The sequence below is a fragment of the Lepisosteus platostomus genome, chromosome 7, assembly GCF_059453375.1.
Source record: "Lepisosteus platostomus isolate fLepPlt1 chromosome 7, fLepPlt1.hap1, whole genome shotgun sequence".
Taxonomy (NCBI): domain Eukaryota; kingdom Metazoa; phylum Chordata; class Actinopteri; order Semionotiformes; family Lepisosteidae; genus Lepisosteus; species Lepisosteus platostomus.
In genome coordinates, this window is record NC_142617.1 from 53,498,919 (window position 1) to 53,520,965 (window position 22,047).

Sequence of the window (22,047 nt, forward strand, 5' to 3'; positions counted from 1 at the left end):
ATACTTTCCAGAAGAAAAAGACCTGTACATTTTCGAAATTCTAAAGCACCAAACTTTTAGCAAGATGAATCCTGCTTTGTGCCGTTTGATTGCTGGGACAGGCTCGGCGGGCCCTCAACAGAAAAAAGCAGTTAAAAAATAAATGGATAGTTGGATTTAGAAAAATTTCAAGCAGAAAGAAGAACATATTACATAGAACATATTAAAAGTCTTTATCAACTTCAGAATTAAGTATGACTGTTACAGCAGCTTCTGATTAACTGAGAAAAATGAACTTTATTCTAATTCTTTGTTGTGTGATCTGGCAGCTACAGCTGAGGGACCAGAAATGCTCTGAGCTGTGGGATTTGGAGGTAAAGTAATCCGACCCTAGAGCAGAGGCACTGCAAGGCAGTTTGTTTTGTTGGTTGCAACACAAGAACATTTATAAACGTGAGGGGGCTTCCAGCTCTTCAGAACTAGAGAAGACTGGAGTTTAGTCTGAGTTAAGGAAGCAAGTGAATTCATACTGAGCTCTTCTAATATAATTAGTCTAGTTTAGTTTTGCTAAGTGTTACATTAATAAACTGAAACAGGCAATCCACCATTTTAAACACCCATTATATCCCACAGGTCTCATAGGGTTTGAAGGTGAGAAAATGTGTAAACTGTTCTTACTGTTCCTCACCTGTCTTCTGCATGCTTGCTGTAGTAATGCTAAACTGAACTCATACAATATTCTCTCTTTTATCCCACACTTCTAAATGTGCTGTTTCTTTGTTCCTAGCCTGATAGAGCACAGCACAAAAGTTCAGATACCCAATGAAGCTCATCAATTTAGACTAAAAACAAACTGGGGCAGAGGAGCACTCAGTCAAGAATTCTTCATTTAATTTATTAGGTTTAAAGTGGACCCAAAACAAATAGTAAAACATATTTCATGTTCATCAGTGTATTTCTTAAGAAAGCTAAAAATAAAAATGTTTAAAAAATCTAATCTCTTTTCCAAATCTAGCTATTATTGTTTTGTATTATTTTAGTTTCCAGCCTCACTGTATGAAGACCCTTTTCACTCGGGTTTAGCCCTGTGGGTCCGATAGAAAAACTTGAACTTTATCTTCAAAAGATCAATAATGTTCAGTCCTTAGTATTTGTTTTAATTTTTAATAATGTAGATTTCACTTTCAAGTAAATTTATGTACATAACTATGAAATTTATATATATATATTAGAAGACAATGATAAACCTTAAGTGTACAGATTAAAACCTATATGGTTTGGAAGAGGCCTTTAATTTTATTTAAAAAAATCTGGCATTGCAAGGAACTAAATTAAATAAGCATGCCTGTTACATGTGATAGAAGAAGAAATATGGCCCCAAAGGCATTTTCCTCAATGGTTCACGTTGCAAAACACTGAGAGTGCAACAATGGTAACACTTTATGTGCTCTAATAAGCACTGGAATCTGCTCAATTCCCTCTTGCTAAATGAAGACACCCCCCTACCCCCACCTTCCCCCCTCTGTCCACAAACTCTTTAACTAACCCCCCAGCGCACGCAGCTCCTTCCCTAGTGCACACTGTTAATTGAGTTTCTATCACCCTCCTCCCCTTTTCTGCTCCCATTGCCATTTTTGTGCTGATTAATTCAAAAATCTGCTGTGATTAATACCGTGTGACAGGCTAATCCTGCACTCGGTGATGCTACAAATCATACTGCTCAGCTCCTCCGCTCCTCACAGCTTGTCTCTCCTCCTCGGACACTTCTTCAGTGCCTTGTTTACTGTCGCTCTCTTGCGCCGTTCTGCGCAGTGCTAGTCTGCGCTCATCTCGGAGACATACTTCCCTCACAGCAGACACATCCCTTCCACCCAGGTAAGCTCCAGACATTCACTTGGCAGGGCTGAAGTGTAGGCAATGGAAGACGAACTTCTCTTCCATCACATAATGCTTTTTATTCATACAAGTACAACAGCTCGGAGTAGGATATATCATTACATTGTTGCATTCCTGATTTGTTCTGCAGGCACAGTGTTTGACTTATAAACAGTTATTTAAAAATTGTCTGCTGGATAATTCACAGCTATACATAACTGTTTATCTTAATTCGCCAGTGTATTGCAGTTCATTATCAGTATTTTCAAGTTTCATCGTATTTGATGAGTGCGTGTTACCGAGATAGTTAACAATATATTTTTGTGAGCAATTTGTGTGAAGGTGAATTTTAGTTTTAGTACATGCTGATTCAGCTTGTTGCTTTGTAAAAAAAAAAATCAGCTCTTCTGTGAGGGAAACAAAAGCAGCGATGCAAATGTACATTAATTAAAAAGCTCTTCTACACTCTTTGATTAACAGCTGTAGCATTCTTGCATCAAATTCGAACAGGTTTAAGGGGCTCAGGCTGTTAATTTCACAATATTCAATGCCACAAAGAATTACATTAATTTTGTGTCTTGGTATACCCTTGGTACCCCTGTGTTTTCTGTGTTTCTTTCTCGATGAACTTCATTAATTAGGCTTATTGAATGCTTGTGTGTGTTTTTAAAACTCCTCTTAAACAGTAGGACAGGTTGGTAATTAGCCCAGTGCCAAGTGCTGGATTTCAGTACTCTTCTCTCTTAAGTTTATTCTTCTTATGACTTGGTAGAATTTAAATCGCAGGCCTTTGCAGCACTGAAAATGCCTTATTGTGTCTTATTAACACAGAGTTATTCTCACTTGTGTCTGTACCTTCACTAATGGGTAACAAGTTAGAAGCTTTTTAGGAAATGAAGGAGGAGCAACAAGTTTAAACCAAGTTGAAATTGATTTTGTGTGACACATTTGTTAGAAATTAATACTATTATTTCTGAAACTAGAACCTGAGAAGAGGAAACAAAAATCAATTAACTGATTGAATTGGGGGGTCAGTTAATCTAAATTAGTGTTCAACTGGAATGAAACCAGAAATAAAGGAGATACTCCAGGACTGAGAAACAAACCTAAGCTGTCTGAAATGTTTTGAGAAAAAGTAAAATTTAACACCAATGAATGTTAGTTTCAATACAGATTTCATAACAGAACATCTGTTAAACGAGAAATGTGTTATAATTGCGGCGTATACTGTATATTATGTAAACCTGTTGGAGAACATGGAATGGAATGCAAACTGCTAATTTCATGAAAAAACAGGGAAGAACATATAAAACAAGAAAAAAGAGCAAATAGATTAATGAACCCAAAATAATCAATTTCAAACATTCTGTAATGTATTTTAATAAAGGTAATACTTAAAATAGCAAATGCATGATTGGAACAATGCTGGCCTATGCAGTGTTGAATGAGTTAACATTTTAACCCATGTCAGGATAACAAGTGTCTGATTAATTGTGGACCTGGCTGGTATAGCGTAACAAATCATCCTTGAGAAAAATGCCATCATAATGGATTGATGGGATTACCAAGGTTCACACAATGAAGTCTTTTGTTGAACTGTCATGAGGTTTTTCTTTACAAAATATATAAATAAAATAAAAAAACAGCTAGAATTACTTTCCGACAGGACAGCACTCTTTTTCAAAACTATTCTCATTCGGTAGATCTGTTATCTGTCCCTTCAATTGGATTCAAAATGTTTTCTGTTGTTTCTTTGTTCAGAGACCATTACAGTAGGTGTTCTGCACAGTTGCCATTATACTTTCTGATTGGACAGTGCACAAAATTTTTAAAATTCTATAAGCTGAGTTGGTAGGTTTTTTGTTGCAAAAAAACTCTACAAAACATGTAAAGCATGCTTGTGTTATGGCAGGAAATAATGGTAAGATAAATAACAGATGGGGACTTTCATTCTAACAACCTAAGGAGTTTAACAGTGCTGCTTGAATATGACATTTAAGACATCTGTCAATTCATTGTTCTTAAGCTATTGCAGCTAGCAGTGGAATTCTCATTTTTTTTAAAACAAGACTCGTATTCCTGACTATTGTTCTCTTCTAAGAGAAACTATATAATTGAATAGAATATTACGAATCACTCAATAATACCATTGGGATGCAACTGTAGTTATTTGAAAAACAAACATATGATAGGTATTTTGTACATTTTAATGTTGCCCATTTTTATTGTATGTGTCTTTAAATATTCCACTTTATATGGTGCCGTCTTATCTGTTATGGTCAATGTTAAATTTGGAGTCTTTCAGGTGTGTCATTAACATGTTATTTGAAAGTAAAAAAAAAATCAAAATTAATTGAATTTGACTTCAGTCATTTGAAATCAGTCATCATAGAGTTAAATTAATGACCCTACCCCATCCTTTGTTCTCATTCCTAGTTATTTATACCATTGGGGTCTGTATGTCTAACGGGATTATCACAGGGTTTACTCCAGACCACTTAAGGCCCTATAGCACTTAGTACAGCTCATTTTATGGTTTGCTTGTACAGAAAAAGTTAAACTGTGAAACTCTGTATTAATTCTGTGAATGATGCCATTTACTTCACAAGCAGCTCCTCTTCATTTCCCTGAAATACTACTCCAGAACAGAACAAGCTGCTTTCTAACTGCTGTTTTCCTAGATTTAACAGAAAACTGTAGCTGAAATCTACAACTAGGATGTGTCACTCCTACAGGATTGTTATTTGCTTCTTATTGTGGACTCTTTCTCTATTTCCCAATATGTCGGAAGTTGAAATAAGAGTCTGGAGCCATGGCAGTTATTGTGAGTACTCATTCATGTTTTCATTACTTATTGTATTATTCATTCTTTATAGATCAATGCAAGAATAATCCATCAATAACATACATGACAGTTTTTAAACCATCCATATTTCAGAGGCTGGAAATGAACTCAGCCTTATAAAGCAATGAGAGGCAAATCCTATTGTAGGAATTGTTTCAAAGAGCCCCAGGACAGGAGGTCATTCAACTGATTTCATATGGAGGATGAGCTTCCTATGATCCATTGAACTTATATCTACTGGCTGGCCAGGGCATGAGAGAGACACTGTGCTTGGACATTTGTGTGGATAGGATACATTATTTGTGCAGGATCTGACATTATATCAGTTTGCTCAAAGATTTTATGTCAATATGGGTGACTGGTTAGTTTTACGAAGAGGACATTTTCTTTTCATGGAAGATGAGGGAGAAGCCTGAATAACTCTTCTGACAACCTGCCAGTGACTTCAAACACTAAAACAGGAATCGCGAGGAAAAGCGATTGTTGATAACATTTTTTTTCCTTAGAGAAAGAAAAGCAACAAACAAACCAAAAGACCTGTCTAAAAGGGAGGAAAGTCAGATATTGTTAAAAAAAACTCAGAAAGCTGTGCAAGAGTTTGGGAAATGTCAAAGACATGACTGCAGTATACAGAGTTAAAAAGTGCTGTAGATTCAGTTTTTCTTTACACAATCGCATTTATGAATGCTCTAAAGATTTACACAATGACCTTGATTGAATGTCCTTGTATTTTACCCTTTTATAAATGAACAAGTGAGTTGCGTATACAAAATAATGAAGCATGCCGGAAAAGATTAATGGAATTATTTAATTAGATGGAAGGACTTTGTGGGACTGTTAAGTGCCAGGGTTCAACATTAAATACTGAGTGAGTTGAGGCACTGCTGAGAGTCCTCACAGTTAATTAACACCACACTCTTACTTAGACCAGGGCTCATGCTGAATATTATCAGTATTTCAAACTATTCCATGGAAACAGAAGTTTAAACATTTTGAGTTTTCCAAAAATCCTGGAGCTCTTTCTCCTTAATATCAGATGTTCTGCCAGCCCAAAGGTGGTTACTGTTAGCTGAAGATGCAGTCACTGGAATTAGCACCTAATCTCTTGTTTCAGAGGAAGGTTTACCAGGCTTTTGGTAGTCATGTGAGAAAGCTTATTGGTCATGCAGCAGTATGCATTGATCTCCATTCTCCTTCCTTGGCAAAAGCTCAGGATTAGCTTGCTTTCAACTGTTGTTGTTGCAAATTACACATCATCACAAGTACTGCAAGATTTACAATTTCACTGAGGCAATACCCAATGAACTTAACAGAAAAACTTCAAGCACATCTATCTCCTTAACACAAAATGAGTGCGAAAAAGAAGACCTTATTCTATGCCCCCTAAATCAAAGAAACAGAAAAAGGGAATATCTGTTAAAAATGAAGATGGGGTCATCTGTCCTGAACAAGATTTTTGAGGATGAACAAAAAATCCACAATGTACACAGAGCAACGAAGACTTTGACTGCAGAAAGTGTTGCTGTGCAAGATTACCTTGTTCAGAGGTGCTGCCATTTGTCGATATATGAACAGAGGCTGCTTTACTCCTGAACTGAAGCCCATTATATCACTTTGCCATATGTGGACTCATTGCCCGGCAACAGTAGAAGTGAGCTTCTGAGGGGAAGAATATGAGATTATACATAAAGGAAAAGGGGAGGAACTTATGCACAGAACATCAAAACAAAAGTCATCAGCAAAAAAATAAACGTTTTCTGATCTTGGGAGAAACTCAAGTTAGTTGCCATTTTTCTTTCACATGACACTCTTGTTGTACTAATGTCTGACTGTCTCACTGTAGGTTATCTGCATTATGAAAACAATACATTGTCAGTATTTCATTATACTGTATATTAGTAGTTTTAATACTAGTTGAATTTGAATAACAAGCCTCCTGTCTGTTCAGTACTGTGATTCAAAATGCTGGCCATTTGAAATTAAAATCCTTAAAAGATTTATGTTGTAATAAGTGTTAATAGTAACTGTTACTGAATTTTATGGCTGGCAAAATAACTTTTATTTAGTAAAAGATAGATAGATCTGTCTAGATAGATAGATCTATCTAGATCTATCTTAAAATAGAAGGACCATAATTTTACACTTTGCTTCACATTTCTAAATTGCAAATTTCTAGTTTGTTAGTCTTCTACTAAGTCAGTTATGGGATTAAACTGCTTTGTAAATCTTACCATCTCCTTTTATTTGTGAAGACCGGAACATTCCGCATGGTGTCTGAGGAGGAGCAGGCCCTTCGTGCCAAACTGGAGCGTCTCACTGTGAAGGACCATGGGCCTGTGTTTGGGTCCTGTGAGAAGTTACCCCCTCACACTGTACAAAAGGTATGCCCCTCACTTTGGTACGGCTGGAATTTCACACACATTTGTTTTGGTGCCCTGTTAGTTCCACTTTATGCACAGGTGCTCTCTCAAGAGAGAGAAGGCAACCTCATGAGGCCTAAAAAGGACAAGAATATTTTCTCCTGTACAATTAGTGAAAATGTTTTCCTCACAACATAGTAATTTTTTCATAGGGTATATCACAAAGGGTTTCGTTTGTGAGTGTTTTAATAATTTAAATTTAATCTCAATGTCTAATTTGTCTGGGTTCATTGAATTAGTGAATTGTTACTGTATGTGTTGCAGTTTGTAAAAAAATATCATTATTGTGCCTGAGCCTTAGTTACAGTACTCCATCAGGTGATGTGTCATGTGGGTCCTTCAAGTTGTGTAATGTAGCTGTATAATGATCTCCATTCATTAAAGTCTTACTCCCAGGGGTGTTTCAAAACCACTAGAAATGGAACAGCTTTAAAAAATATTTTTATACCAATGGTGTATTGCAGGTTTAATGTAAATTAAGTGCTTTTTTTAACTACTATTATAATAATATATTCATATGTTTTACCTTGCTGGACTCCTCAGGGTAAATGTTAAGCCTATACCTACTACCCAAAGTGCTGTGAGTGGTACTGTAGGTAGCAATACAGGTTAAAGTTACAGGTTATGCCTATGCTCAGTTAATATCTCTGGGATGGCCAGAACATCTTGACACAATGGGTAGAATGCTACTGATGTCAGTCTAACTCCCAGTGGACACAACCATATGACAGAACCACAGGGTAATACAACTGAATTGAAACAGTTTATAGGTTAAAAAGTGAGACTGTGAGGGTTGGAAAAGCTAAGTGCCTTGTACGTATGGGAGAAATATCATTGTGGTGGATCCTTCAGTTTTTCTTTAGTAAAGAGATATAATCAAGTGCCCTCCATCTCTGTTCTGCTGTGTGACATGTGACTACTCTTTGCAGGCTAAGGATGAGATGAATGAGACAGATGAGAACAGGGTGTCAGCGGTGAAGGAACTGCGGGCTTTGATCCAGGAGAAGCAGGACTTGGGTGAAGATGTGGCCAAGTCTGTTGCTGAGCGCATGCTGGACAAGCCCGATTCACTTCTGCTGAGATTCATTCGTGCTCGCAAATACGACATTAACCGTGCCTACGAGCTTATGAAAGGTGGGTTTTCCTTATTCCTTATTCTAAAACAATAGAATTATAAAAATGAACATATGAATATACATTAATCTTAAAAATATTGTAAAATGATTAGCATATTTTGGATAAAAGCAGGGTGTTTTCCGTGAGAAATTGAAGTTATAATTTCGAAGCTTTGTACTTCCACTTACAAATATTACATGGTGAAATCCACTCTTATCAGATTGGATTGACTGCTTTTAAACCAGACTGAAACACAAAGCCGCTGTTTTTACACAACTGCTTCTCTATGCAAAAACAATCAAGCGCAGATTCAACCATGCAATAGGTTTACTGCATGACTTGTCATTATTAGGCCTTTGTGGAATTCCAGAGCAGTCCAACTAATTGGTCAAAAACATTTCTTTTGTCTTCTGTTTTGCATCTATCTCTGTCTACTTTGGGGGGAAACAAAAACAGTACCTCCATTAATTAGGCATTATTTAAAACTCAGAGCGCTGAGGCTTCTAGTGACAAAAGGACTCTTTGTCTACATATGGGGCAGGTTTGTGATCACAAGGACGAGAAACAGGGTCACTGTACATATCCCAGATCTGAGGGCAAGAAGAGGAATGATGATAATAAATAAGATGCATCGTTCTTAGCTTTGTTGTGTCCTTTTTTTCACACACTGCGTACAGGAGCAGATTCCACACATAACACTTACTTTGTGAAAAAACACAAGCAGGTTTTACTGAACATATCAGTGAACATACCCCCTAGACAACTCACATGACCTCATTGTATGAGGAGAGGAGGAAGTGTGTGTAATTTGTGATTACACAAGGATAAAGAGGGATGGCTAATTGCTCCTCTGGCTTAAAGAGACAGAAGCTAAGAGTACTGTAACTTCAAAAACAAGAAAATAAAGCATTTGGTCATGGGAAGGAACCGCAACATTAATGTACATGTGGACCTGACAGCAATAGCAAAACTATTAAATACTGTAAGCTTCAGACTAAATGTAAAATACTGTCCCATTAGGTTGACACTAATAGTAAGTAAGTAGACTTTTTTACTTACAGTATATACAAGAATTTGATTTGATTTGATTCAATTTGATCCAATTCAACTCGTTCAAGCTTTATTGACCCATTGACCCATAAAAAATTAGTTTTACAGCATACTCCCAACATAATAACACAAAGAAGCCAAAATTTAACTTTACTTAACATTTTGGATGACTGCGTGTTCTGGTGTGTCATTGGTAGGTTACGTGCGTTTCCGGGAGCAGTACCCCGAGCTGTTTGAGAACCTGACCCCCGATGCTGTGCGCAGTACCATTGAGGCTGGCTACCCTGGCATCCTGTCCAGCAGGGACAAGTACGGCCGCGTGGTGCTGCTTTTTAACATTGAGAACTGGGACTATGAGGAGATCACCTTTGATGAGGTACAGCACAACCCCTTGGCCACTGTACTGAGACATTCTCTTTGTTGATGGCAAGAATTACACTAACCAGCATCATAGGGTCATAGGGGGCACCAAGAAATAGCACCCAGAAGCAAGCTGACATTACCCCCTCTCGAGAGAGGTGCTATACCTGCTTTTGGTTTATTAAGCTTGTCTATAATCTGCATTACAATGAAGCTTTGTATTCAGGCTGTAAGATGACATGCTGTCTGTCATGTTAAAGTTTGTTCAGCACAGTTTCACACAAGCCCATTCCAGCACAACACACTTTGATTTTTACCTTAGGCATTGATATGTATGCTTCAGAAACAACTGGGGGCTATATGCCTCTCTTTTTGTGTTTAATGAATTATTTCCTTGTGAGGTCTTAGTGGTCTTACTTTACAGATGCAAAAATCATCTATTAGCATCAATTAGCTACACAGCTGTAAGAGAGAAATATCATGCTTCCCATTTTAAGATAATAGTGTTATGTGATTCCAAAAATAAAACGTGCTTTTGTATAACACACCTCAGACTTCTACAAAAGACGGCCTCCTCAATGTGGTGTTGTTTTAAAGGCCCTGAACAAGTGACCATGTGTATGTTGTACAGATCCTGCGTGCATACTGTGTGATCCTGGAGAATCTGCTAGAGAATGAGGAGACACAGATCAATGGCTTCTGCATCATTGAGAACTTCAAGGGCTTCACCATGCAGCAAGCATCTGGGATCAAACCCACTGAGCTGAAGAAGATGGTGGACATGCTGCAGGTGACAGTTATCCTGATTAATACTATTTATTAATTCCTAACACATCTCTGAGCCTGTAATGCATAAGCCTGAAATTGATATTGATCGTTTTCTGTGAATTTCTTTCCTGGTTTTGAAGATCATAATGTTTTAACTTTGTAGTGTGTAATGTTTTGTCTAAGAAGCATATGTTATTAAAAGTACAAAATGTGTACATACTGACAGAACATATACAGAGGTGATCTGAAGTAAGAAAAAACTGATTAATTGAATTGATTTTGGTTTGTATAAGGCTATGGATGATTTTTAAAATAGAGTCAAAGCAATTTAGTGAGTAACTGTACAACAATTGGCTGTGAAAGTGTTGTTATATTGAATACAATATTCCAAGAGTAAATTAATGAATAACATTTGGCTAGAATACATATTTCCAAATGATGTGCCCATCAATATTCATAATTATTCTTAAACTATGTACCAAAGACCTGTTTTGAGCACTGTAGTTTTACTGAATGTTATTCTCCCATAATAACACATCCTGATACTTATCTCTCTCCTGTGTGTTCAGGACTCCTTTCCTGCCCGGTTCAAGGCTGTCCACTTTATCCACCAGCCTTGGTATTTCACCACCACTTACAATGTGGTCAAGCCCCTGATGAAGAGCAAGCTGCTTGAAAGGGTGAGGAGGAGGAGGGCTCTGGGCATTAGAATCTTTGACTTGGATGTTCCATCTGTATATGAACTGACTTTAAGAAAAACAACACAAATACAGTATGTATTCTTCATAGTGAGCTCAAAGCTCTTTCAATAATGGTTATAGGAGACATTCATTAAGAAATGTTTCCAAAACTCCACACAATGCTCATGAAGCCTTTGGTGCATCTATTTTAGAGAACAGATTACTAGATTGCTCTTATCTTTCAGTTCTGATTCATTTATACTAACTTTCTGTCCCTCTATCTTTTTGTCCCTAGGTTTTCGTACACGGAGATGAGTTGGAAAACTTCTTCAAGGAGATTGACGAGGATATCCTGCCCTCTGACTTTGATGGGAAGTGCCCTAAGTATGACGGCAAGGCTACAGCAGAGAAACTGTTTGGGCCACGGAGCGAGTCAGAAGACACGGCCCTTTAACCTGCTACCCACGCTGATCTTAGGCTAGGACACAGAAATTTGGAAAACATTTTTTGTTTGTTTTAGAGTTTATATTACAAAGTTCTTTTTAATTGGGTAGTTAATTGAAACCATGCACCAGACAAAGCAAAACAACACAAACCGCACCAAAACAACCTTAATAAAAACCTTAGTACAGATTTCCAGCTTGACACAACACCTCTTCCTTGTTACAGATATATTGCTCTAATGTATTATCTACCAGGGACAGGTACAGGGCAAAGATCTTAATAGACCTTTTAAGCCGCATTTTTTTCTGTCTGTGATTGCCTTAATTGTAATCAATGATTGTGGAACATCTCACTGAGCCTTAAACCCAGATAATGGCAAAGAGCTGTGGAGCACTGGCAGAGCACTAGTCGGGGCCAAATAAGTCTGGTCACTGGTTCAGAAGCTGGTGACAGAATTTCAAGAACAAGAATACCAGCAAAGTGTATTTTATTGTTAGGGAATAGCTAGGAGGCCACAAACAGATCATCCACACAACATTACAGTACAAGGAAGTGTTAAATCAAATGTCTTGCAAGGAGTCACAAAAGCAGAATCTTTTTTCTTGCAATTAGCTACAATTTTAAGAAACTGCTGCAGTGCACAGTGGAATTGTACCAGGAAATGGTGTTGTATACTAATGTTGTTCCTCTAGTTCAGTGGTAAGCTGTTTAGTGTGGGTTGGTGTTTTTCATGGTGTGGTTTGCTTTGTGTGCGAATTAATACCTCTGTGCTGATCGCTCAGGCTGATGAAGATCTGGCTGGCCCTAGCTTTTGACCTGGCCTGAAGTGCTTTGCTTTCTCGTGCTAAATTGGGAAAGCAGCCACAGCTTTAGTCAGCTACCTAGAAGACCACAAAATGAAACATTTCAAAGGCTACCAGATGTCAAATTGTATTTGATGATTGAAAAAGAGATATTAACATATTTTATGTAGTTGAATACCTCATGAAATAAGAAGGAAAAAAGCAATATTTACAATAAAATATATAAAAAGATAAACAATTGCCTGTATGTGAGTCTTCATGTTATGACCAAAGCCAAACTACTCTAGACTTATGTACAGTAGTTCAAGTAGGTAGCTGCGTCAGCATGCATAGGCTGCAAAGGAACAAGTGAAGGTTTATTTCATACTGAAATGAGAAGAAACGAAAGACAACGTTTCTGCTGTGCTATCTTCTCATAGGAACTCCAGAAATCTCAATAACCAACATGAGCGTGTGTGCAAATACTGACACACACATAATAAAAATACCACTGAGCACTTACCATTTCAGTGAGAGGGGTGAGCCTGTTTAGTCGAGCAAAGCCTTGCATGTCAGAGACAAGGGCAGTGAGCTTCAAACGCAGATCTGGCTCAGCATCCATTTTGTGGCGATACTTTGTCTTGGTTGCAGTGAGAGCAAAGAAGCCTTTCTCACAAAGGTAGGTAGTAGCAAAAGGCATCAAAAACCGCACAGCCTTTAATGAGAGGGCTAGATATTCACTCTGTCTTTGGATCCAGAAATCCAAAGAAATCCAGTCGTTTCAATTCTGACATCAAAGTCTCATCAGATGATAACTCGAGCAACTTCTCTTGTTTGGCAGAGGTCAGATCCTTAGGTATTCCTATGACATCAACATTAAAGGGGTTCCTGATCCACTCTGGTGTGGCCTCAACTGGAAAATACTCTGAGAACTGTTCTTCCAATGACAAGAGGTCCACTGCAATCACATCAGAACAGCATCATCAAGTGCCACACAATATGTGTGCAGATGGTTCTCCAAAGTTGGGAAAGCAGAGACATCACTTGCGTTGATTTAAATAACAAAAAGCTGCAGCTTTTCAGACACGTCAAACATTGTTAAAGAGAGCCCCTGCAGTCCCATATTCAGCTCATTCAAATGTGAGAATATATCAGCCAGGTAGGCTATTTTTACCAGCCACACTGGATCATAAATAGACTTGCCAAGGGAGATTGCTGGTCATGCAAAAACTTGTACCTCAGAGTGCAGTTCCAAGAGCCTTGTGAGCATTTGCCCCTTGATAACCATCTCACTTCAGTATGTAGCAAAAGCTCCTCATGTTCATTGCCCATTTCATTACAAAACACACTGAACAGACGTTAATTCATTGGTCAAGCCTTGATACAATTCACAACTTTGACAGCAGAGTCCTCAGGCACTTTCTTGACTGCCAAGACCTCAGGGTGATCTATCGGAGCTGGCATAAGTACTCTTGGTGTCTATTCCTTTCAGCCATGACATAATACTTGATTTTAACGAGGTATGCATTTTCGATCAATTGTTCTTTTGGCGAATGTGGCACCGTTAGAGAAATGTTTCCCTGTATTGTCATGTAAGCCGGGCCAGACTCCCGTGAAGTGTGTAATAAAGACCCTATGCGTGATGGTATAATCCAGAAGAGTCTGGAGAAGGACATCAGGGGAAGAAACAGCAGGGTTAGGACGCGTTGACAGACAGGGTGGAGTGACTTTAGCGATCCAGTGTACGGGGGAAATGCCAAGGCAACCAAATCCAAGGATGTCCAAAAGAGGTAGTCAGGGCGCAGTCCGTTATTCAAGAGCCGGGAGATCCATCCAAGACGAAGACGATAAAAACCAGGGAACTAGGAAGATAAAAAAAATGACGGGACTAGGCGCTTCAGTCCTTCAGGTGTCCATCTTCCAAAGTTGAGCCCGGAACCACAGAGATGCCAGGGTTTATATAACAAAAAAGGGAGGAAACACAGCTGAAAGTGCTAAAACTAAAATCAATACAAAAAAAGTAGGAGCACCCTCTAGAGGAGGGATGACGACTGTGACACGTTTCCCCTTTATAGGCAGTCAGGAATCCGTCTTACAAGTTAAAAGAAGTTTTTATTTCATGCGCTGGGGAGTGAATAATCTTGGTTTCAGATGTCTTTCTGCAATAGGAGTTAAGAAACCCTTGTTTAAGAATGCAGACGAAGAGATCAGTGTGATTATGGCCATTAGAGCTGAAATGAGATACTATAGGAATGGAGAAATCCTTGATTTTCACAACCCTAACAGGTTCTCTGAAGCAGTCTCTGAGTGTCCTTTCTGACCTCTTTGTCTTTAAGCATTAAGCAATTCTGTAATTTGTCTCCAAAAGTGCCCCATTTATGATTTATGAAAATGAACCTCAAAAAACAAAATCTAGGCCTTGAAACAACAACAAAACCTGTTGAAAATGTATTCTTTTCAATATTGTACTGTCTTTAGGCTATTTTTCAATCAGATGTAAAACATTAAAATGGTACAGTATTAACATGAGCATGCATTTCAGGCCAGACTAGGGTTAGGGTTAGAAGAACTATCCAATTGTGACTCCATTTATACTTCTGGTTCCATTTGAAATGTCAAAATTGAAAGAGTTTACATAATGGAATGGGTTTTCTTGACATTTTCAATTTCACTCAGTTGTGGCAACCAAATAAAAGTTGCAGAGAGGAGAAATGTATGACTCTTCCTATCATTCACTTAGGAACCAAAATACAGCAACAAAGCTAAAAAGTGTCCAAGTACTGTGGGAATCCTGACCCTAACCCTAGTGGGGGTTTAAACTGAGCAATTCTGTAATCTGTCTCTGGGAGCCCCCATATTACGTGATTTGAAAATGTCCCTCAATTCACAAAGTATGGGGTTTAAAACATACAAATCTATGCAAGAACCATTTTAAAAATGTATCCTCTTCAATATTGTACCTTCTTTAGGCTATTTTTCATATAATTGAAAAATGCTCTTAAAATGGTATAGTATTTACATGAGCATGCATTTCAGGCCCAGATACGGTTAGGGTTACAAGAACCCTCCAATTGTGACTCCATTTATACTTCTGGTTCCATTTGAAACGTCAAAATTAAAAGAGTTTACACAATGGAATGGGTTTGCTTGACATTTTCAATTTCACTCAGTTTTGGAATACCATTTTTGATATGTGCACTGTAATACAGTATATAAGTATAATTAAAACCCAAAAGTGTGAAGTCTAACAGAGAGCTCAAACCTAGCAAAGACAATCCCCAGAGTGTACTCCCATAGTTGCCTTTTTGCTCTATGAGTTAAGTTTTAACATCTCATATAAAGGAGTAAAGGATAGTTCCTTCTGCAGCACAGATGTTCCCAGTCACCATACAGCGGCACTGATTTGGAAGTTCTTATCTAGATTAAAAAGTGCCACCTACTGATCTACCAAGGTCAGTGGGAACCTGGATACCCTCAGAGGAAACTATCTACAAGATTCTTGCACATGTGACAAGACAGAACTATGGTAAGTACCACACCTTTTTTAACTTTATACTTCAATATAAAGTATGTATTAAAGAGACATTTAATAATAATTGGTAAAGCAGTGATAACTAGCATAGATATAAACAACTAAATATAAACCAGAGATCTCAGCAGCTGCTGCCTTTTTTCACAGCAAGTATGGGTCAGTCATTGGCTTTTACTGCCACCTAGGGACAAATCTGCCAAAGAACCCCCCCCACACACACACAAATACAGGCCCCCAGACTGTGAATAAAGAACTCAGGAAATGTGAAATTGGGGAAAGACTAACACTTGTTTTCATTGGAGGCTGAAGAACAGGAGGGCTTTGAAGCCAAAGAACTAGAAGAGTCTTATCCCCGAGTGAAACACCAGAGAAGCCGCTACAAACTTCCTTTTCTCAATCCCTTAAAATTGCAGTGCAAACCGACATTTAAAGACATTTTTTCTGTCACAGAAATATATTTTTCCTGCTGTACGCAGAAGGGTGTGGAGGAGTATGAACCTTACTTTAACACTGGTATCCTGTGGATACTCAGAATCTGGCGTTGATTAAGAAAATCCGTCTAAAATATAAGAAACAACACTCATGTTCATTTAAATCTTTTATTTCACCACAAATTTAAGTTTAAAACAATAAGGTATTAAACCAGTTATGTGCAAACAGTATTTCAGTGCCTAATTAATCCTTGACTGAGCAAACTGATAAATCTCAGAAAAAATCAGATCCAGGCACAAAAAAGAAAAGAGCAGATTTTAAACACACTGCATTGCAACGTCAATGAGTGCTTCATCCGTTAAAACTGGGCACCTAAATTGGGTGTTTTAAATTAGAGATTATAATGCCTTAAGACAAACTTCCATTCCATGTATCTGAAACTAAAGAAACTGACAACCACAGATGGATTGAATATACAAATGGTCTCCTTGAAATCTTCAGTCAGGAACTGTTAATCACACAAAAAGAATAAGGGCTTTCTGTTTCTTTCCCACATATACTGTACCATAGGGGTCAGTTTCAATGTTTCAGAAACAGTATGCAAATATGTTGGCCTCATTTAAGACCACTGATTTACAAGATACACTGAAAATGGCATTTAGCAGCACTGCTTTTTAATGAACGTCTTGTCATCAAGCAGAAATCTTTCAATCAAAGGCATCTTCGACGAAAATAAAAAACCAGCAGGAACCCAGACTTTGTGTTACTGGGACACCTCTTGTTGCTCTCAAAATACTGCGCCATCCTGCAGTAAGAACATCTGAGCACCTCTTATGTTTCAAACATCACAGTTGGATTTTCTGCATTACTTACAGAAAGGCTAGGACTTTTACATCTTCAGGAGATGAATCCTGCTTCCTCCAAAACATTTCATATGAGGTAATATTTAGGGACATATAGCTTCACAACCTACAAATAATGTCCTAGTGCCACAAGGTGTTTTGAGCAGACTGCGACTGTTCAAAACACATGAGAAAAGAACGGAAGCGACTCCCACACAGTATTCGTGTGTAGCACCACCATCACACATTAGGCCACTGTGGTCATGATCCCACAAAAAAACTGATGTTTATTCTGGAAACAGACACCGACACGCACACAGTGGAATTCAACCGTAGATGTGTGCAAGAAACGTGCATAACTCAACACCTAGAACATTTCCTAGGTCCCCTTAAATTAATCAGCAGCTGCAAGGCTCTGTCTGAAGAGTGATAAATAAGTCCAGTTAAACACTTAGCTAGCTCGTTAAGATGGAATGAAAATGAAAACCTGATGATAATGTACCTCTTGAGGTCCCAGGATTGAGCATTACTGCTCTAAGACTGTGAGGCAACTAATAACCCTCCTGTGACTGTCTGGTCTCACTTAGAATCCTCATTCAGGTCCTCTGGCCAGTACTGGTCCTGCATATAGTGGCTGGGGGAGGAGATGGGGTCCAGCACAGGGCTTGTGTCTGCCATTAACATCTTGTCCTGCATTTCCTGCTCCCACTGCCTTTCCACCAATCGGTACAGATCCATGGCTGCTGTGGCGTCTTCCACTGAGCTGTGTCCAGCCCTGCCCACCTGGAGAACAACACAATGACAGAGGTGACATCAGGAACCTGGCGTAATCTCCAATCTAGAAAAAAAACAACTTTCTCTATCTTTTAATCTTTTAAATATTTTTTTTTACGTTTTGAATCTCTTCTTTAAAGGACCCGGTTCCTTGTTCAAATGCAATTTTACTTCTTCTTCAATAAAACACTACAAAAGAATGTTTTCTTCCATTCCCCTAAAACAAGTGTCATTTTGCCAACTATCCAAACAGTGTAAGAATTAAAAAGGCTGCCCTCTTCCCTTACAAAAATAAATCTGATCACAATACAGCTTGCAAGAAGTATAAAAATTAAAAACTCTTTAAAATTAATGTTCACCAAGAAGTACATTTTCAAATAAACTTGCAAAACTAGGTTTGATGTGTTTCAACTATATAGCTGTAATAAAGCACCTAGTGTAGAGACTGGAGTGGTTTGTGAAAGATGATACAAGTCTGCCCTCTATTGCATTGCAGTGGAAAAGCATCCTCACCTGAATGTCCCTCTTAAGAAGCCTCCTGGCAAGTTTTTTCAGTGAGATGCCATCCTTGGCCTGGAAATTGGCCAGCTTTTTCAACAGTGGCTGACGGCTGGTATCCCTGGTCATGTGACAAGGGTGAAAATAGCCTAGGGCCCGGAAATCATTATGCAAGGCGTGCCCGACTACTATTTTCCCTTTCAAAATCTGCAGAATCTAAAATGAAATGACAGGAAAATTAAGAAACAGACAATGCCAGGGGAACATCTGGAATGGGGTCCTGCATTTGCTTCAGATATCACAAATCCTGAAGCAGGACTGTGCAAGTTGTCAGGCAACTGCAGAATTATGAACAGAAAATGGGGATCACCAAAATTTATCTCTTCTAGTACTGTATGACCTCTCCCTTTTTTAACCAACAGAACTATCAGGCTTAATGGAGACAAATCACTATAACCTCATTCAGTTTCTAAATTAATATGTATTATGGATTAACCGATATGGAATTTCTGGGTCACTAACGATAACCAATAATTAATAGCTTGTTGTGGCCAACACAGATACCAATAACCGATAATATTACTTTTTTACATTTTTAAAGTTCACACTCTAATCCACAGCTGATGTGTAATGAGGGTAAGAAAGCTACAGCTCTGTAAAGCTTAGCATACTCATTGGACTAACGTCAGAAGTCCATATGTCTGTTGCGAAGCGAATGCCTGATGGTAGTTTTGATCAGGTTGTGTATGTGTGTGGCGACAACATCGTACAGAGCTGGCAAGGCGACATCAGAAAAGTAGTGGCAGCTTGGGAGAGTATAACTAGGTTCCAAATGCTCAATTAGTTGATGGAATCCTTGATCCTCCACAGTCGAGGAGGGTTGGTCATTAAGTGCCATAAACGCCATGGTTTTGTCTGTGATTGCTTTAGCCTTCGGACTGTCCTTGGCAAATTGTCTGCAATTTTCAAATGCCTGTCGTACAGGCATCGCTGCACTTGCTACTGTTTTTGTTTTCTTGCCTATGCTAGCTGCCTCATATTCTTTAAATAAATAATTGGAATGATGACTTTTCAAATGACTCATTAGATTAGTGGCACTGAAACTCTTTACTTTGTTTCCTCCTTGCTGTACTTCAGCAGAACATTTGTTGCAAACTGTAATTCTGTTGTCCTCTGTTGAAATGGTGAAAAGGTTCCAGACCTCCGACACTTCCACTCCGCAGCAACTGTACTAGTGCATCAGCACACATTAAAAAAAACTAGTTGTGCAAACAAAAACAGGGTGCCGCATTATCGGTTGTATTTATTGCCTGTAATTCCCATAGAGGAAGGATAATAATAATAAAATTCTCCTATTTATTGGAGAATAATATATCGACCTCCGATACTTCGTGCACCCCTAATATGTATAGCTACTTTGTTTCGCATGATATTTGCGTTTCTGGCCACATATTTTCCATGTGGCATGAGTGCCAGACCTGCGGCCTCACCTCTCTCTGTGCCTCTCGGAAAGGCACGGCGTGGAGCAGGTGGTGCTGGCGGATGCCGCTCCAGCGGGTGCGGTAGTCCTTGACGGGCTGCAGGGGCTGGATGTACCTGTCGTACAGGACGTCTCCGTAGTAGCCCACCAGGCTGCAACGCGCCACCTCATTGCTGCGCCCCTCAGGGCCCGTGCCCACCATCTCGCAGTCCAGAGCCACCAGCTTGGCCGGGCTGAGGCAGGGGCAGGGCGGGCTGGCCACTGAAGAACTCCCACGGGTGCCCTCCGGGTGGTCGTTGGCTGGGGGTGGCATGGCGGGGCTCCGCGTGGCTGGGTCCTCCTCGGCAACGGTGCCCTTCGAGAGGCCCGTTCCCACTGCCACCGCCTTCAGAGACAGCTGCTCCTCTCCTCCACTGCCCGAGGAGTGGTGCGCAGAGGGGACTTTCAGCCTGTTCTTCTTCTTCAGAACCCCAGCATTCTCCAGAGCGGCCCTCCAAGCCAGCAGCCGCTGTCTCTTGCGAGGATGGCTCTTCTTGCCACCCGGTCTCTCTGCCAGCCTGTGGCACCCTGCATCACTTTGTACAGCAGTGGGTCTGGGACAGTTCAAGGGTGCCCCGGGGGAAGAGACAGGAGTTCTGTCCCTGCTATTAGAAGACCCACCTAATTCACATCTACCAGGCATTGCTCCTTCATACGCTCCAGGAGACAAGATCTGTATGGGGCAGAGAAGCACAGAACAATCAAATATACTCATCGTCATCTTTTTACGTGTATATTTACACAGTTATTAATTAGGAGAACAATGCTTTGAAATAATTTGCTGCAGCTCACTGACAGATTTATTGTTCATAGGGTATGATTCTTTGTAAATGTATGGATTTATGCCTCAACTTTCTAGACTTAGAGAAAAGCCATGCTCACTTGATGAAATACACTCATGGAAAGATGAAAATATGAAAGGGAAATGAAATATCTAATTATAACAAACCGGGAAAGCAAACCGTTAAAACAATATTTAATTTTAAATAAGTTAACTAGTTGTTAGACGCTCATGAAAGGAAATGATCCGTTTCCGTCTCAATCTCCGGCTTATCGTCTTAAGCGACACGTCTTCAGATCTAATAACAGCTGTTTCTATTATGAAGACAACAATGTATTATGACGCATTAAGAACATTCCGAAGCATCATCGAGCAGAGATTATGAATTAAAAGCGTGCGCATTTAATAAATCGTTTTAGAACAGGCGATCATATCACGAGGTCTAGGACTTCACAAAACCGAACACTGTCGGAGCACAGTTCATTTCAACAGGAGTAAGTATTTCATATCTATAACAGTCTCTATATCGGACGTCCGCTCATTCACAAACAGCGCAAACAAAAAGTCCAAATCATCTATGCTGAGGTTTAAATTAAAAATCAATTCAAATGCTAACACACTTACCCCGGCTTACACGTGCACTTTCTCTCAGATGTGACATATGCCCGGACTTGTCTCAGTCGGTGACCCCCTGATTGGTTCACTCAATTTTAATCTCCACCTACCTACGACAAGGTAGCAAATCCCCTTGGCTGCTAGAAAAGGACATAATAGGCTAAAGGCTCCGTCACTCACAGGCGACTTGGCCCACGAGGTTTCCCTGATATCACTTCGGAAGCCGCATGGTTATCGTATAATTAATGAAAAGCAAAATATCTCTCTCCCTATTCCAAAACCCGAACCATAATTCCAGGTAGATTTTCTTGTTACGGATTGTCAAATTGGTGGACCCCGGGACGCTTCTAGTGTTTCACTGTTAAAAGGAGTAGCGGATATTAATGTATCGTCATATCCTGTCAAGGAAATTACAGGCTACCTTTGCCAGAAAATTCTCCAGTTACTGTAGGCATAGCTGCCTAGATGTAAAGCTACGTACAGTTGATCGGTAATGCATGGTTTTCCGTGCATTTTGTGCCCCAAATTTAAAAAAAAAAAAATCAATCGCATAACGATGTTTCGAAAAGTACGGCAAATTCGACTACAGGGGCATTGCATTAATACTATTAAATAAGAATAGTAATAATACATAAAATAGTTTGTGTACTTAAGGGCAAAGTTCACATTAATCGTTTAGAATGCAGGGTTTTACTACTGCTTTCAAGAAGCTTCTACAATCTGACCACGTTATCA

The 22,047-nt window shown here is 39.2% G+C and overlaps 2 protein-coding genes across 3 annotated transcripts; one reads left to right on the top strand and one right to left on the bottom strand.

Annotated features, from left to right (window-relative positions):
* The first annotated feature begins 1,584 nt into the window (after positions 1–1,584).
* LOC148659230 (retinaldehyde-binding protein 1-like) lies at positions 1,585–12,578 on the top strand. The gene is made up of 8 exons (XM_088641247.1): positions 1,585–1,854; positions 4,646–4,678; positions 6,952–7,080; positions 8,049–8,253; positions 9,483–9,661; positions 10,277–10,435; positions 10,983–11,093; positions 11,389–12,578. Exons 2-8 carry the CDS (start codon positions 4,667–4,669, stop codon positions 11,545–11,547), a joined length of 954 nt encoding a protein of 317 aa, XP_088497373.1. The 5' UTR covers positions 1,585–1,854; positions 4,646–4,666; the 3' UTR covers positions 11,548–12,578.
* Positions 12,579–16,436: 3,858 nt separating this feature from the next.
* On the bottom strand, positions 16,437–21,674 carry LOC148659231 (apoptosis-enhancing nuclease-like). 2 transcript variants are annotated; one of them, XM_088641249.1, is made up of 4 exons: positions 21,322–21,674; positions 19,888–20,589; positions 18,413–18,613; positions 16,437–17,908 (listed from the first exon to the last, which is right to left on the bottom strand). In XM_088641249.1, exons 2-4 carry the CDS (start codon positions 20,557–20,559, stop codon positions 17,705–17,707), a joined length of 1,077 nt encoding a protein of 358 aa, XP_088497375.1. In that variant the 5' UTR covers positions 20,560–20,589; positions 21,322–21,674; the 3' UTR covers positions 16,437–17,704. The 2 variants fall into 2 exon arrangements, with proteins under 2 accessions (XP_088497375.1, XP_088497374.1); XM_088641248.1 differs by lacking the exon at positions 21,322–21,674 and adding an exon at positions 20,799–20,982.
* Between the last annotated feature and the right edge of the window lie 373 nt (positions 21,675–22,047).